This window comes from Guillardia theta (assembly GCF_000315625.1).
Source record: "Guillardia theta CCMP2712 unplaced genomic scaffold GUITHscaffold_46, whole genome shotgun sequence".
Classification (NCBI taxonomy): Eukaryota; class Cryptophyceae; order Pyrenomonadales; family Geminigeraceae; genus Guillardia; species Guillardia theta.
In genome coordinates, this window is record NW_005434628.1 from 410653 (window position 1) to 426437 (window position 15785).

Here is a 15785-nt window from a genome sequence, read left to right on the forward strand (position 1 = left end):
CTACTGTCAGGATGTGAGAAGGCCCGCGCTATGAGGCTCATGATCTGACATCGTCTCTCAGTCCCGGGATGTCTCCAAGGGTTTCAACGTGCTCGAGCTGACGGGCGGGTACAGTAGGTGGCCGTTCTTTGCTGATCCGAAGTGTGGGCAGGTGCCGTCGTGCCGCAGGGATTCCTTGTGACAGGAAAGTTCCCGGAGCTCACAATGGAGCGGCAGATGCGACTTGTGCGTTCTCATGCCATCGTGTAGGTGTGAAGTCCGGGTGGAACTTCGCGTGGAAGACTTTGATGCGGGAGCTTGCTCCTCAGGTTAGTAGGTCGTGGGGGGAGAGGGGGGGAGGGGGAGGGGGAGGGGGAGAGGGGACAGGAGGTGTGTAACTTGAGCACGAGCAGAGCAAAGACGGGTCGTATGTCAGGCCCTCCTACAACTTCAAAGGTCTCGTCGTGTCTGTCCAGTCCTTCCTGAGGCTGCTGGTGTGCTGATCCTGTGACCGTCCAGGGGTGATAGGGAAAGGGAGTTTCCCCGATGAGGTAAGCAGCGCAAGAAATGCGCTCCTCCCTTCCTGAAGGCGCGACGGCCAGAGCGGTCGATACCACCTGTACGCGGGGAAGGCGTGTCCTTGGTGTCATCGGGTCGAGCTCGTGCGGAGCGTCCGAGGGCTGCAGGCAGGAGGAGAGCAGCAGGAGGTTGGGGTCCCTGAAGGAAACATGGCAGGACTACCTGTCCATGACGACGGTGCTGGATCGCCCGGAGGAGGCGTCACGTGGTGGATGGGTGTTTGGCTCCCATGGTGATGTTGAGGGGGAGAGGCCCAGCTGCTGTTTGACGGCGGTGCCAGATCCTGACCCTGTCGTGCGAGCGAGGGACTTGCGGGAAGTTTACGACGCCCTAGTTCCCGGAGGCTTCCGAGGGAGATGCACTGTGTGTTGCTGGGTGTGTGTGGATGGCAGGCTGAGTGACGGGGAGGCATGTAGGCACCGCTTCTCGTCTGCAAGAGGACGAAACAAGTTGGGCTCGTTAGCACGTTCTTGCCATGCTGACGAGGATCGAACAGGTCGTCAGCAACGAGAGCGGGGATTTGATGAGGATGCTTAACAACGTTGCGCCAAAGGCATCGGACGCCCTGTCAGAGGAGCAGAGGCTCCGGCGGAGGATCGACTTGTATCCTCCTGAGCTGCAGAGGGAGATCGATGAGTTGAATCACTGGATCTACGAGGATGTGAACAACGGAGTATACAAGTGTGGGTTCGCCACCACCCAGGTGATGGAGATTTTGATGATAGAGATTGTCAATTCATTGTGGGATGAGCTATGAGACTTTGAATGGTAGAGATTGTCAATGATGAGCAATTTGCTCATGAACACCTTTATCGCTGGGTGGTTTTAGGGTTGATGTTGATGAAGACAATGGCTGTTTGGTGCCACCTGCTACTGATCGATTCATTCCCTCAGGCTGGTTACAACAAGGCAGAGCACGCCCTCACGCACGCCCTTGACAGGATCGAGGAGATTCTTTCCAACAAGGTCTCGGGATTGATTGAACTCGACCTTCTCTCACACAGCTGCAGCGCTTTCTCACTGGTGACAGAGTGACCGATGCCGACATCAGGCTCTTTCCTACTATCTTCAGGTTATGTCAATGTTGCAGACATCAGCAACGTTTCTCCCTCCCGCCTCCCTCCCTCCCTGCCTGCCTGCCTCCCTCCCTCCCTCTCTTCGAACCGTTTGGCATCCATTGTTGGGCCTCATCAGCATCCAGGTACGACGCTGTGTACAACATCCTGTTTCGATGCACTAGGAGGAGAGTGGCGGACATGCCGAACCTCAAGGCATGGCTTCAAGACATGTACCAGGTGAATGCGCACTGCCTGCCTCGGTTTTTCCTGCCGTGTGGTGTTCTTACGTTCGATGTCACAATGGGCATGCAAAACAGTCATGGCAACTGTTCTAGTCTTTTCGCTGACAGATCAACAGGTTCCAGGGGTGAAGGAGACTTGTGACTACAACGCTATGAGAGAGTCCTACTTTCGTCAGCTCTTCCCCCTCAACCCTTCAGGCATACTTCCTGCAGAGCCTGCTGACGTCATCAGGGAAGCAAGTGGGAGGGGTGCTCACGATGTAGCAAGTCTTTTCTACATCAGAGAGGAATGAGCAATGGAGAGAGCGAGGGAGCGAGAGAGATAATACTTCCAAAAACGGATCTTTTACTGTATGAATGACCGTGCAAGCACAACTTTGATAATTTACTCTTTGCCCTTGCCCTTCTTCTTCTGCATCTTCTTCTGGTAGAAGGCAAGCTCAGCTCCCTCAAGGATGTATCCTGCATGTCCAGTCAGACTTCTTTTTCATCCAAGGCAGCTAGAGGAGGCAACTCACCATCGCAGCGGCCTGACTGACCAGGACGAGAGGCGACGCAAGCAAAGAGACGACCGGTCTTGAACTGATCCTGAACGGCAGGATCCATAGCACCTCCGGATTTTCTGTTTGCTTCTCTCTTCTTAAGAACCTTATTGCTTACCTTAGTTTCCTGCAACAGCATCGTCAATTCTGACACGCCTTCACTCGATTCTCCTTCCTCACCTGATCTGCCTTCTTGCCGAGCTCGCCACCGTAATGCTGAACATACCACTGGCGGAAGGGAGTGGCATCAATCTGGATGATGGCATTCTTCACCAGTGTCTTCGTGCGCACCAACTCGTTGTTGGAAGCGTTGTACACAACATCAAGGACACGGCACTTGCGGCTAATGGCCTCAGATCCCCAGGAGAAGTTTCCATGCTCAAGACGGAGGGCCCTGTGCTTCTGGTGACCTCCTCTCACACGAACGAGGCGGATGCGCTTCGGGCCGATCCTGGTGCCAGCAGCAGCTCTTCCCAACTCGAATTTCCTCTTCTTGCGGTACTGGGGCTGCTTGCCTCCTGTCGCTCTGCGCTTCTTGTAGGAGTTCCTAGTGATACCTGGGAAAAAAAATATCAGGGATGTGAAGTGAGAGCAGGGAACAGTATTGGTGTTTGTGAGGTGCCTTCTCATCATCATACGATCCACAAGCATGATTATCAGCCTCCAGCCCATCACATGGAACAGAAAAGCATTTGTGGCTCAAGATCGAGCACATTAGCACACCGCTCTGTGTATAGTGTATTTGTTCGAGGACAGTGTTGGTATGAACGAATATCAGCTATCCACAGGATGTGCTCTTATCAAGCCAACAAAATGACATGAGGCGTCATCAAATTTGCAGCACACATTGGGCACGAGGGCATGATTGACAGCACATGCATGATTCCTGTTCATGGTTCTTGCTCTTCTTATGCGCAATCAGTGTACACTCGGAATGAATGAAGAAGACAGACACAGGACGAAACATCCTTGCAAGCACAGCATGCCATGCAACATGCCACAGCTACGAAATGCTACCAATCACATTGAAAATTGTAAGTATTCCTGTCATTCTTTGTATGTCGTATCTCTCCTCTCATCTCAGAATCATAATCATCGTCATCTTCTGCCATCCTCCTCCTCTTCCTCATCCACATCATCGCCTCCGCCGCTTCACTCACCCATTGCGCTCACGAGCCGCCTACGCGCGTGCGGTTTTTTTTTAGAGTAATAACAGTGGTGAAGTTTTAATGGCTAAAACTAGATTTAGATAATTCTACAGAGATCTGCGGGAAGGTACTATTATATATTACTTATGAAGGTTTACATTACTGTAAAATAATAAAAAATAGATATAATTTATTCTTCAGTCTTCCTCTTTGTATTGATAACATGAATAAGTAACAAATTAGTACAAACTCAAGAAAAATGAAAGTCGATCTCCGGTACATCCAGAAATACCCAGGCTGGTAACATAATAGATTTAGGGGGCATTTACATTGAGTTTTTACTGTCGGCGGCCCGGGCTCGAGGGTCCGGTGTGCCCCGGGTTGCTCAGAAACTTTCTCAGACTTCGAAACTCTCAAGGTTTTGTCACTTGAAAGTTTTGAGGACTCAAGTCTCAAAGTCTCAAAGTCTCAAAGTCTCAAAGTCTCCCCGGAAGCCTCAGAAGTTCTAAGTTTTGAAGTTTCAGCGTCTCAAAGTCTGGAGGTATTAAAGTCTCAAAGTCTCAAAGTCTCAAAGTTCGTGCGGCCAAGATGCATCCCGCCAAGTTCGCTCGGCTCATGCGGGTGGCCATCATCGGCAGGCCCAACGTGGGGAAGGTGAGGAGGAGGAGAGAGAAGAGGAGGGAAGAGAGAGAAAGGGGAGATAAGAGACTGGATGAAGAGGACGAGGGGAAGATGGAGATAGCAAGGATAGCAGGATACGCGAGTTGCTGCAAAGAGTTAGGAATAGCACGTGGGTTCTTGGGGTACTGTGAAGGAGAAGAGTAGAGAGGCAGGGCATGCTGCATCATGACATCAAGGTCGGATCGATCAGCAGCAGGAATTTTTATCATGACGACGTTGGTTAGTGTAGAGGAAATTTACAACAACGTGACGGGAAGTCAGGGATACGTCGTTACAAACCTCACCATGTTGTAGCGGTTGAAGCTTTCAGACATGTAGAGATGCCAGAGATGTTTTAGAGTCTGTAGTATATCCTTCATTTGGTTACAAGGTGTGTGTGAGAGAGAACGAATGGAGGCACCTGTGCTAGTCGGAGGATCGAGAGATGTTTGACATGATTATGATTCTCTTACCTTCTCGCATTGTTCCACCTTTCCTCCAAATACTCGGCTGCTATTCTGACCCCCCCCTCCCCTTCCTTCCCCGCCTTCTCCTCTCCTCTGCTCCGCTTTCCTGCTCTTTCCGCTCCGCTCCTTCCTTTCTTTCTCTTTTCATTTGCTTATTGCAGTCCTCGCTGTTCAACCGTCTCATCGGAAGGCAACATGCGCTTGTTTACAACAAGCCGGGAGTGACGAGAGACTGTCTGTTTGAGAAGGCGGAGTATGGGGGTTTCACCTTCGAGGTAATTGAGATGACGAGATGAGTGTCGGGAATGGAGGTTGTTGTAGCACTGGACAATGTTGTGCTGTGATTGTTTTGTGGAGAAGATGATGCTGGTCGTGGTGGTGATGGTGATGATGGTGATGGTGATGGTGATGGTGATGGTGATGGTGATGATGATGATGATGATGATGATGATTACTTTTGATACAGGTGGTTGATACGGCGGGGCTGGATGATGGGGTTGACATGCAGGTGCTGACGACAACAAACCTTGAGATATTATGATCCTGTGCATGTTACAGGAGGACGAGGCGGAGATGAGAAAAGCGGGTCCTCAGATGAAGGCGAGGTAGGAGGAGGGTGCTACTATGTGTGAGAGGGAGACCGATCGAGATGAGATGAGAGGCGAAAGGTTGGAAGAGACTGTGAGAGAGAAGATGTGGTAATGGGGGACTGGATAACCTCAAGGGGAAGCAGAAGCTGAGTGGATATGGAGGGGAAGAGAGATGCAAGAGAGGATCTGCGATGGAAGGGAGGAAAGAAGGAGGAGTGAGAAAGAAGAGGAGGATGAGGAGGACGGAGGGGGCGAGGGGGAGGAGACAAAGAAAATAAAGCATCCTGAGCTCTGGTTTTGTTAGTGGGATTGGACGATGGCCAGCCCACTTGCTGACGGAGGCGCTCGAGAATACATCGCTCGTGGTGAAGAGCTCGGTGAGAGTTGTGACTGAGCAAGGAGGAGAAAGAAGCAGAGTAAGAGAGGGGAAACAGACGGAGACGGAGACAGAGACAGAGAGAGAAGAAGGGACGAGCAAATAGAGAGGAGGGGAAGAGGGCGGAGGAGTAAGAGAGGACGTGTGCAGGAAGAGGATAAGGAGTGTGACATGCCATGTAGGATCTTGTTCTCTTCATGGTGGATCAGCGTGTCGGTCTCACTCCTCTTGACTGGCAATTCGCGCGATGGCTGGCGATGAAGAACAAGCCGACGCTTCTGATCTCGAACAAGGCAGATGGGAATGTCAGCCCGTTGGATGAGGTTTGTGATTTAGATTTTTTGATGATGGTGCTGTAGAACTTGGCGAATATCAGCGTGACTGGAATGGTTTTTAATCCTGTGATTGTGCTGTCGTTGTGTTGTTGGCACTGGGATTTGATTTGAAGTCTGTGAGATTGTGGTATGGCAAGAGTATCGATGTTGGCAAGAGAACGGTGCTGAATGCTGTCAGATCGAATGAAGTGTTTGCTTGCAGAAAGATGTCAAGAAATTGGGGTTGGGGGAGCCGTTGCATATCTCAGCAACACAGAACGAGGGGATGAGCGAGGTGAGAAGAGGCAGTTTGGTCAAAGTGTCTCCCAGATATTGACAAGGGATGATACGAAAATCTTCTACCCCTGTGAAACACTTGCGACTAGACTTGACTGCTCTTGCAGCTGATCATGCACATGGCTCCGATCATCATGGGTGTTGACCGAAAGAATCGACAAATCTCGACAGAATGGAAGAGTGAAGAAGAAAGGTACGCTGACGCTGATATGAAGAATGGTCAGACATATTGTTTCAAGATGGGGAGATGTGCTGTATACTGTTTGCATTGGATGGCTGGAGTATCCAATCTTCGATTGAATTGATCTGTGTTGTGTTGTGCCGCCTTATCTACAACTCGCCTTTCCTAACGGTCGATAACTTCATTCTCTTGCCGTGGCTCAGACGGTTGAGACTTCTCATTCTGGGGAGGCCGAACGTTGGAAAGAGCACGCTGGTCAACGCGCTAGTTGAAACGCAGGCTGACGAGAAAAAGGAAGATTTTGTTCCCCTCCTAGTGGGGCCCGAGCCCGGTACTACAACCGGGGCCCGGGGATGTTTGACCTGACTAGAGCACGGCAGGAATCACTAGGGACCCTGTTTCTGTTATCTTCGAGCATCAGTATGAGTGTGAGAACGCTGGATATGGTTGCTGATCCGTGTCCTCTTACAGGGGGCAGCAAATTGAAGTGATCGACACGGCCGGTCTGCGAAAAAAGGGCAAAACCATGCAACATGGCGACGCGATCGACATCAAGACTTCATATGTGAGTAAGGAGGAGAGGAGTTGCAGATGGAGAAGGGGAGATGAAGAGAGACATTGGGAAGTGAGGGAGGAAAGAAGCGGACAAGGAAGTCAGGGGTCGAGCAGAAAGGAGGAGGCAATACAAAGTTGAGTGTGGAGCAAAGAAGATGTGAAGGGCAAGGCAGAGGGATAAAGAGAGGAGCAGGAGCAGGAGGAGCAGGAGCAGGAGAGGAGCAGGAGCAGGAGCAGGAGGAGCAGGAGAGCAGGAGGAGCAGGAGGAGCAGGAGAGCAGGAGGAGCAGGAGGAGCAGGAGAGCAGGAGGAGCAGGAGAGCAGGAGGAGCAGGAGAGCAGGAGGAGCAGGAGGAGGAGCAGGAGGAGCAGGAGGAGAATAGAAGAGCCTTGACTTGTTCTCCTTGCATGTCAGGCTTCTCTCAAGAGGGTCCCACGCGCCGATCTGGTACTGACCTGGCTGTGCTTGTTGGAATGAGCTGAAAACGACGGCAGGTCATCCTGCTCCTTGAAATAAACAAGCAGACGGGCCTCCTGACAGAGCAAGACATCACTCTTGCGACAGAGGTTATAAAGGAAGGTATCCCGACATGCTTGTTGTGTCCTCCTCCTCTCTCACTCTCTGACTTCCCTTGCCATTCTTCCCACAGGGAAAGCGATTCTGGTTGCGGTCAACAAGTGCGATACCCTCTCGAAAGAAGAACTTGCTAATGTCAAGAAGAGCAGGTCGGCTACAGTAACCTGGCTGCTGCCCCCAACCCCCCTCATCCCCACTCTCCCTTTCATTTCATCCCACCCACTCCCTCGCCTTCTCTGTCACCCTTCCCCCCTTTTTGCCTTAACTTCTCCCCATTCTTCTGTTCTTTTTAAACTCTTTTCGCCTCGGTGAATGACTCTGTTGATCTCAGCCCAAGGATCTTGAACATGTGCTTCAATCAACTGGGAGAAGTTCCCACAGTAAGAAGAACCTGCTCACCTGTGTACTCATTGCACTGGATCTCAAACTCCCTCGTCCCTCTTGCAACTTCTATCCCCCTTCTAGCTTGCTCTGCCCGTCCCCTTCCGTCCCCTCCCCTCCCGTTCGCATCCGTCCTGTCCTCTTCTTCTTCCTCTCCCACTTTCGTCCTTCCATCATTTCGCATTCTTCTGAACTCGTTTGCTCCTCGACTCCCGCAGGTCTTCATTTCAAGTCAAAATCGTCTAGGACTGAAGCAGCTGATGACTGAAGCGATCAGTCTCCATGAGAAGTCGAGGACGAAGCTATCAACCGCTGGTAATATTGACATCCCACTTTCGCTCTCGTTGCCTCACTCCCTTCTTCTACGCTCTTCTCGTTGTCGTCGTCCAGATCTGCAGCGATGGGTCCATGACATCAAGAGGATAGGGAAGATGAGCCCTCCCACCTTTCCGAACCTCAAGTTTGCCAGGTGAGGCGATCCAGACAGAGAGATCCAGTGACTTGCAGGAGGAGGAGGAGGAGGAGGAGGAGGAGGAGGAGGAGAAAGTAAGAGGCTGCTGATCGTGGTTACCAACAGACAAGTCGACACCAAACCTCCTACCATTGTCTTGACATGCTCGAGGTCCGTCAGGAGTACGACAGCGTACATGGCGTACTTGACGTGAGTTGCTTGCCGAGTCTTGAAAGATGAATTTGATTGAAACTGACTGTACCTGCTCACCAGGAACGATTTTCGTAGGACATTTGGTCTGGACGGGGTTCCGGTGACAGTCATCTTTGTTTGATCGATACTGCGTTTGCTCACACTGCCTGTGGCAGCTCCGAATCTTACTCAGAGAAGAGCTTTCGCAAGCAAAGAAACAATAGCAGCGCTTTTATGAGTGCTCCCGACTCTACCGTCCGTCGCTCTGAGTAAACTTTTCACTGAGTTTTGATTCCGACGAGTGGGGCCTAATAGTAGCCCAGCTGCGGCGGCTCTACTAGGCTAATTGAGAGTCTACCCAGTGCCGGTCACCGGGTGGCGTGACGATGGCTCACTGACTCAGTGAGTCAGTACATGGAAGCGCCTGAATGACCCGGTGGGCCACTGGCCGGGGCCACAGGCGGCTCCCGCGATGGCCGTCGGGGCCAGGCCCGCGCCCCCGGGCCCCGGCCCGGGAGAAGTTTACCGTGGCAGCCCTTCGTTGTGACGGCCCCGGCCCGGTTGTTGTGACCGTCCGGATACGGTCGGACCCAGGGCCCGCCGCCCCGGCCCGCCCGCTGCGGGCCAGCACGTACGGTGTAAGGCCTACCGTACCGTATGATCCTCCAGGCTTGGTATGATCTTGTGACAGAACCATCTTCAATTCATATCGACTTTTAGTGGAGTATAGGTGCAAAATTGGTCTTAGTTCGCATTGTTTCGGCGGGCGGATACCTCATGACGCAACGATTCAGTGGGGCAACTTCTTTCTTCCTGGCCAATCGATGCAAGTTGAGTAGTCGCTGCTGACCCCTGCCGGCCTCTTCAAGCCACATCCCGAGAGGCGGCGACTGCGGGCCACAACCGGAAGATGCCGACGAACAAACAGAATCTAATGCAGGAGACCAAGAGCGATACCGATAGGATCCATGGCCCCAGCTTCCTCCAGCCCTCCAAACTCCTGCGCAGCCAGCAGGTCCCCCCCTCCCGATCCTCCATCTGCCAGGATGGAAGCTTTGTCACTAGCAGCGCCCAATCCATCCTAAAGAAGACGATCTGGACAGGGTCCCCCAGACTCAAGTCGATCGATCGGAATGGGAACTTTCACTGCAGCATCAAATAGCACCAGTGCAATCATGGGACTCCTTCCAGGGTATGGGGGGCTGACCATGTTATTGTAAATTAGTTTCCACGTTGTTCACTATTCACACCAGAACGTATTATTCGCCAAAGAATAAAAACAACTTGAGCCTTCTTGAGATGACTTATACTTTCTTTTGTTTTTCTCGCATCAACCTAATTGTCAGGCAGACAAGAAGGAGATTGGACGATCAGTGTGGGAAACAGCATCAGGAAAGAATAGAGGGGGAGGGGGAGGAATACAAGGGAGGAAAGGGAGGAATAGGAATAGGAATAGGAATAGGAAGGGGAATAGGAAGAGGAAGAGGAAGAGGAAGATGAATAATAGAAACGGAGTGCCAGAAGAGAGGGAGATGGTGAACATGCTGATAAAAACATTAATTGTGAGGGATATTGGATGGAAAGACTATTCTGAGAGCGGTGGTCAAGAATGGAGAAAAACATTAATTTGCCGTCACGACTCTGAAAGAGGAATGAAGCAGGAGAGTCGGGAGACAGAAACGTCAAAGGAGGGAAAGGGCAAAGCAGAGGGTTTGGAAGAGGGGGAGAGAGGTTCAGGAGAGGGGAAATGGTAGGTTTAATAGTTGCAGCTGAGATCTAATCTTGAAGCCTATTAAGGCTGCTGACTCTGATTCTAAGGACGCTTGCCGGTGATTAGAGCCCTCGCTAATCAGAGAAGGAAAAACATTTCGTATCTCTGCTGTTGCCAACCATTCTCACAACCATTCGGAGGGGAGAGAAGGGACTTGCTGTAGTTCACGGTGTGTAGGAGGAGGGGCCGGGTCCGTTGGAGGCGGGTCAAGAGACGTCAGCACGCCATGGTTAGAACCCTCCCCCGTCCAACCACTCCTGCAAGCTGATCACAGTATCGTTGTTCATGTCGTACAGCCTCAGAAGCTTGAGCGACGCCGCACGGAGCTCCTGATCCGAAGGCCTGACGTAGTCCTCAATCCCCCCAACGACCTCGGGCTCATCGTGGCTCTTCTTGAAGAGGAGGAACAGCTCTTCCTCGCTCATGGACTTGTCCTTGTCAGCGTCCGCATCCTCGAACCTCTTCTTCAACCTTGCAATCTCCTGCGGGCTCACGTCGCTATCCAGGATGCCCGAGGGGTCGAAGATCTCTGCCCCGTCCTTGAACTCGGGGATCTGCGGCCGGCTGTGAAACATCATCGCCCTCCACTCGTTCCAGGTCACGAAGCCGTCCTCGTCGGTGTCGTACTCCTTGTATGCCTCTTCGGCCTTCTCCTGGGGAACAGTTGCCGTCCAGTCCTTCCCGTACATGTATGCCTTCTTGTCGGGAAGAATCTGCTTCCGCTCCGAGATGTTCCACGTCTCCCATCCCCCCCAGCTGTTCTCGGCGTTCCAGACCTCGAAGTTGGCGTCTCTCAGCTCTCGGATGAACTCTTGCCTGCTCAGCTTGCCGTCGCCATCGAAGTCTCTCGCCAAGAAGTACGCCCTGCACACCCACAGCGAGCCGTCAGAGGAAGAGGGCAGCGAAAGGACGCATGCGCATGGAAGGAGACGAAGGAAACAATGAAGCATCGGGTAGAAGGCAAACAGGTTCGATGTGCTTCACCTTTCCACGTCAAGGAGCGACTGCACGGTACCGTCCTCAGACTGCCCCTCTTTCTCATCATCAAATGAGTCTGAACCTCGACTGCTCGCATCTCGTCCATTCTCATAATCCTCGTCCAACCCACTCAGAGCAGCGTCAAGGATCTTAGATCCGTCCTCGTCCTCGGACTCCTGTCCTGACCGAACAGAGGGCGGGGCCTGGTGCCTGTTTGTGCCTGGTGCCCTGGCCTCACTAGGCTGTGGCGGGATGTCAGAGGACGAGGACAGCAGCAGGAAGCATGGCTGCATCAGGAGAATGGCGCATGCTACTGTTGCTGCCCTCCACCTCCCTGCCATAGCCACGTAGCTCCTCCACCACGATTTGTAACAGATATGATACGTGGTGGCGAGGGGTACTGCGTAACATACCTGTAACGGACTTTGCTCAATCACTGAGAGTCATTGCCGGCCATACGGCCCGGGGCCGCGGCCGCGGCAGTGCCGAAGTGGATGAGGCGGTTACTGCTGAATGACCTTTTTTTAGGCGTTTGAAAGGGCACAAGAAGTCAGAATGGGAAGTATGAAGGATGAAGCATGAAGCATGAAGTATGAAGGATGAAGCATGAAGCATGAAGCATGAACTAATGAACGAAGACTTTCATGAAGTGGGAGAGAAAACATAATATGGCGGGGGCAAAGAGAATGTGCCACAGAACAAGTGTAGAGTCCAAATTGAGGGGCTGGCGATCAAATGCGATTTGTGCTAGGCTTTCAAAGGTACGATCATAACAGTCACTGTTAGTCAGTCAGTCAGTCAGTCAGTCAGTCAGTCAGTCAGTCAGTCGGTCCCAGTCAGTCGGTCAGCCAGTCCATCTGTCCGTCACCAACGAGTCTTCCATTATGCCTTGTTGATCTACGATGTTGCTGAGCTGCTGATCTCAGATGGTCATTCGTGGATCAGCGCTGATGCTGAAACGAAGATCGTCGTTCGAGCATGCAGCCGACAAAACGATCGCTGACAAGTTCCTTGTGTCTGGGAAAGTTACAGCGCAGCTCCCGCCGGAGAACAAGAGGATCAAGGTCGGGGTCCTGGAGAAGGTGAGCAAGGTTGTTTGCATGCTCTTCATGACCTTGCTGGTGCGATGGTCAGTTCGCAACGTCTACCTCCAAGTGGCAGCAGCGACAGGCGAGCTGGGATGCTTGTCTGCTGACGTGTGGCTGATGTAGAGGGTCTCAGGTTGTGGTGACCAAGAAGCAGATCATAGTGTCCAAGTTGAACTCGGACGTCGTTCACGAGGTCATCCCGCTGCATGAGATCGAGAGCATCAACATCGTCAACAACACTCGAGACATACAGAGACGGTCTGCTGCTCGATAACTGCTGGAAGTCGACAGCTGACTTGTCCTCGTCGACAGGTCTTCCGTGTTCCACACTGCCACCCCGCACAGTAACTGAACCTCTGGCAAGCAACTGGACCCTGAGCATGCTCGCAGGTCACAAGGACGAGACGCACGAAGTCAACGTCAACGTCGAGACGTTTGCGTTCGAGATCATGACGTCTCAGGACGGATACAACGCCGGACGCAGCTACTGCTTCCGCACCGACAGCTCTGAAGAGGAGCGTGACCTGTGGGTAGAGTTTCTAAGGAAGGCTTGCAAGATCGCTGTCGACATGGAGCGGAGGACCGACCCGAACCTCTCCAAGATCGTGTGGCTGCAGCTGATCCTGCGCGATATTCTCCAGTCCAAGGGTTCGCAGGCTCTTGTGTCCGCTGTCATCCTCACAAACTTCGTGATCAACATCTTGGCGGCAGAGTACCTGCCGGAGGACGGGACATACATGCTGAGCGTCTTCAAGAAGCTTGATATCTTCTTCACAGTGCTCTACACCTTCGAGTTCATCCTCCTCCTCTTTGCGTTCGGGAAATCTTTCTGGATGGACGGCTGGAGGATCTTCGACTTTCTGGTACCTGCCCTACCTCGCCCCTGCTGCGTTCCTCACCCTCACATCCCTTAGATCGTCGTCGTGAGCATCGCCGGCCTGACTATCGCGGAGAACGTTCCCAACCTTTGCTGTGCTCTGCCTTGCCGGCTGACTGTCCTCCCTAGAGCAAGTTCCAAGTCGTCCGCCTCATTCGAGTCTTTCGAGCCGTCAAAGCCCTTCAGATCTTCAGCTCTTTCCGGCAAATCATCAACGCCCTCACGTGCGTCCCTGCCGCGCCCCTCCTGCCACTCGCTCACCCTTCTCCTTTGCAGGAACTCCATCCTTCCCGTCTTCAGCTCCTTCATCGTCCTCGTCCTCGTCACCTGCATCTACGCCGTGATCGCAGTCAACCTGTTCAGCAGCAAGAACTTCATCTATTTCGGTAACTTCAAGAGAGCGCTCTTCACCATGTTCACGGTTCTGCCCTCTCCGTCTCCTCCCTCCGTCTCCTCAACTCCTCGCAGGTCTGTACGGGGGACGGATGGGCAGAGCTGACCCGGTCGCTGACTAACCCCGGGGAGTTTGACGGCTGGATTGCTTTCTTCTTCACCTCATACGTGATCATAGGTCCCTCTTCCCCACTCTCCTCGCTCCTCCTCCGTACTCTCCTTCCCTCCCCTTCCTCTCTCCTCCCTCTCTGGCTTCCTGCTTCTTCCTTCTCTCATTCTCCCTTACTACTCCCTTCTCTGTCTCTCTCGCTGCCCTCCTTACATCCATTTCTTCGTTTCACTCCCTGCCTGCCTGCCTGCCTGCCTGCCTGCCTGCCTGCCTGCCTGCTTCTCTCCCTCTTTCCCTCTCTCTCTCCTTCTCTCCTACTCTCCCCACTCCTTCCCTCCCGCTGTTCTCTTCCCTTGCCACTTGCTACCTCCTCTCTCTCCCTCAATCTCTCACTGCTTCCCTCTTCACCCCTTCCTTCTTTTCTCCCTCCTCTGAGTCTTCCCGCAGGAGGCATCGTGCTTGTCAACGTAGTAGTCGCCGTCCTCCTCGGTACAGCTGAGCATCTGACTGCTCGACGCGGCTGAGCATGCTGGCAGATGAGTTCGTGGAGTCAGTGACGATGGAGAAGGAGCAAATGAAGAAGGCGGGAGTGAAGGAGCTCTCGTACATGGAGAGCTTTCACGTCGGGCCCCTCGACCCTCTCCTCGCCTCCCTCGTCCACTACAACACCAACGACGATCTCAGCGAGAGGATCGCGAAGCTCTTCGACTACCTCGACAAGGACGACAGCGGCTTCCTCTCCTTCAAGGAGCTCTCCACCGGCCTCCGGCACCTGGACAAGGATCATGCCATGCACTTCTCCTACGAGGACTTCGATGAGATCACCGAACACTTCCTCTTCTGCAACGAGGAGGAGGAAATCTCTGCCGACAACTTTGAGCTTATCGTCCGCGCGCAGCTCAAAAGGTACGTTCAGCGACGGATGGCTGCTACCATGGTAGAGGCAGACTTGGACTCGTCCAAGGCCAGCCCCGTCCTCTTCGTCTTGAAGCAGCTCACCCTCAACATCGAGGAGGTGAAGTAGCAGCTGAACGCCTAATCTGCTGCTGCTGCTGCTGCTGCTGCTGCTGCTGCTGCTGCTCTTCTACATCTGGCTCCTCTTTATCCTACTCCCTCCTCCGTCCTCCCTTATCCTCTTCCTCCTCTTCCTCCTCACTGCTCTTCCTTCAGATCAGCGACCACCAGAAGAAGATCGACAAGGAGCAGCAAAAGCTCAAAGAGTCGGTAAGACTGACCAGCTGCTGCACAACCGAGGATACCACCTTCCTCCCTCCTTCCCTCCATCACTCCCTCCCTCCCTCCCTCCCTCCCTCCCTCCCTCCCTCCCCTGTGACTCTGGGGCGTCAGGTCGCCAACATCAAGGATCAATTCCTCGTGAGGGGAGGGGTCAACCACCTCGAAGTCCTCCAGAGGAACGTGTCTGACTGCGACAGGAAGCTTAACGCTGTTCTCAAGCTCCTCCTCTCTTCCTCCGACAAGTCGGCAGTGGGGGAGGAGGTTCTGAAGAAATTTTCCCTCGACAGCCTCCTCAGCCTCGTTCCTCAGCCTCCGACGCACGAGGAGAGCAGGAAACAAGTTCCCATCACCACCCTCCTTCCCGTCCAGTCCTCCGGCCTCTCCCCTCTCCGCAAGGAGCGAAAGGTTCGAAGCCAGCGCACGCCCAGCTCAGAGAAGAGTTTGCAGTCCCTGGAGGCGAGAAAGGAGGCGATGTCCAGCATCAGCATCTCCAGCGACTTCGTGCATCTGCTGCAGAACGAGGAGGAGGAGGAGGAGGGGAGGAGAAGGTCGAGGGAGATGCATGACGAGGAGGAAGGGGGACGGCAACAGTTTGTGACCCATCTGGACTCTTGCGGCCTCACCATGATCAAAGTTCCGCGCAACCTGATCAACACAAGACTACTGGGCGCCCCTGCAGACAGCAACGAGGTCTCTCCTCCTTCCTGCAACCTGCCTATTTCTTCCTCCTCCTTCTCTTGTCTCCT

General features: G+C 53.1%; 5 protein-coding genes across 5 annotated transcripts in view; 3 read left to right on the forward strand and 2 right to left on the reverse strand.

Moving 5' to 3' along the window:
- Positions 1-248: 248 nt before the first annotated feature.
- On the forward strand, positions 249-2151 carry GUITHDRAFT_73031 (hypothetical protein; the record flags this gene model as incomplete). The annotated part of the gene is made up of 10 exons (XM_005830403.1): positions 249-308; positions 390-445; positions 569-686; positions 715-790; positions 839-921; positions 1022-1261; positions 1453-1524; positions 1569-1630; positions 1760-1853; positions 1975-2151. Coding segments are annotated over 10 exons (1038 nt in total), but the record flags the coding sequence as incomplete, so codon positions are not given.
- Positions 2152-2189: 38 nt separating this feature from the next.
- On the reverse strand, positions 2190-3584 carry RPS8e (small subunit ribosomal protein S8e, cytoplasmic). Its single transcript, XM_005830404.1, has 4 exons — positions 3561-3584; positions 2581-2957; positions 2377-2527; positions 2190-2320 (listed from the first exon to the last, which is right to left on the reverse strand). Exons 1-4 carry the CDS (start codon positions 3562-3564, stop codon positions 2244-2246), a joined length of 609 nt encoding a protein of 202 aa, XP_005830461.1. The 5' UTR covers positions 3565-3584; the 3' UTR covers positions 2190-2243.
- A 540-nt stretch (positions 3585-4124) lies between these two features.
- Positions 4125-8878, forward strand: GUITHDRAFT_163859 (hypothetical protein). Its single transcript, XM_005830405.1, has 21 exons — positions 4125-4202; positions 4837-4950; positions 5142-5183; positions 5234-5280; positions 5570-5642; positions 5824-5964; positions 6001-6030; positions 6179-6250; positions 6360-6445; positions 6637-6764; positions 6814-6853; positions 6905-6998; positions 7402-7434; positions 7482-7566; positions 7637-7712; positions 7895-7943; positions 8163-8259; positions 8335-8413; positions 8522-8605; positions 8669-8708; positions 8764-8878. Exons 1-21 carry the CDS (start codon positions 4137-4139, stop codon positions 8809-8811), a joined length of 1524 nt encoding a protein of 507 aa, XP_005830462.1. The 5' UTR covers positions 4125-4136; the 3' UTR covers positions 8812-8878.
- A 1710-nt stretch (positions 8879-10588) lies between these two features.
- Positions 10589-11677, reverse strand: GUITHDRAFT_140521 (hypothetical protein; the record flags this gene model as incomplete). Its single annotated transcript, XM_005830406.1, has 2 exons — positions 10589-11222; positions 11343-11677. 2 exons carry the CDS (start codon positions 11675-11677, stop codon positions 10589-10591), a joined length of 969 nt encoding a protein of 322 aa, XP_005830463.1.
- A 585-nt stretch (positions 11678-12262) lies between these two features.
- The window catches only part of GUITHDRAFT_110609 (hypothetical protein), a gene marked incomplete at both ends in the record, with an annotated part of 3883 nt that continues 360 nt past the window's right edge, over positions 12263-15785 (forward strand). Inside the window, 12 exons of the mRNA XM_005830407.1 lie at positions 12263-12418; positions 12558-12682; positions 12737-12768; positions 12815-13287; positions 13339-13380; positions 13431-13525; positions 13578-13722; positions 13770-13872; positions 14251-14292; positions 14340-14818; positions 14974-15027; positions 15151-15729. Of these exons, the coding sequence (XP_005830464.1) occupies positions 12263-12418; positions 12558-12682; positions 12737-12768; positions 12815-13287; positions 13339-13380; positions 13431-13525; positions 13578-13722; positions 13770-13872; positions 14251-14292; positions 14340-14818; positions 14974-15027; positions 15151-15729 (2325 nt within the window). The remainder of the gene's footprint in view (positions 12419-12557; positions 12683-12736; positions 12769-12814; positions 13288-13338; positions 13381-13430; positions 13526-13577; positions 13723-13769; positions 13873-14250; positions 14293-14339; positions 14819-14973; positions 15028-15150; positions 15730-15785) is intronic.

Excerpts from the sequence above, each read along its gene's own strand:
- RPS8e (XM_005830404.1), bottom strand. Across the intron at positions 2,528-2,580 it reads TCGGCAAGAAGGCAGATCAG|GAAACTAAGGTAAGCAATAA; the intron begins GTGAGGAAGGAG and ends ATGCTGTTGCAG. Across the intron at positions 2,321-2,376 it reads TCAGTCAGGCCGCTGCGATG|GATACATCCTTGAGGGAGCT; the intron begins GTGAGTTGCCTC and ends CTGGACATGCAG.
- GUITHDRAFT_163859 (XM_005830405.1), top strand. The coding sequence starts at position 4,137 with ATGCATCCCGCCAAGTTCGCTCGGCTCATGCGGGTGGCCATCATCGGC. Across the intron at positions 5,184-5,233 it reads ATGATGGGGTTGACATGCAG|GAGGACGAGGCGGAGATGAG; the intron begins GTGCTGACGACA and ends TGCATGTTACAG. Across the intron at positions 6,446-6,636 it reads TGGAAGAGTGAAGAAGAAAG|ACGGTTGAGACTTCTCATTC; the intron begins GTACGCTGACGC and ends GCCGTGGCTCAG.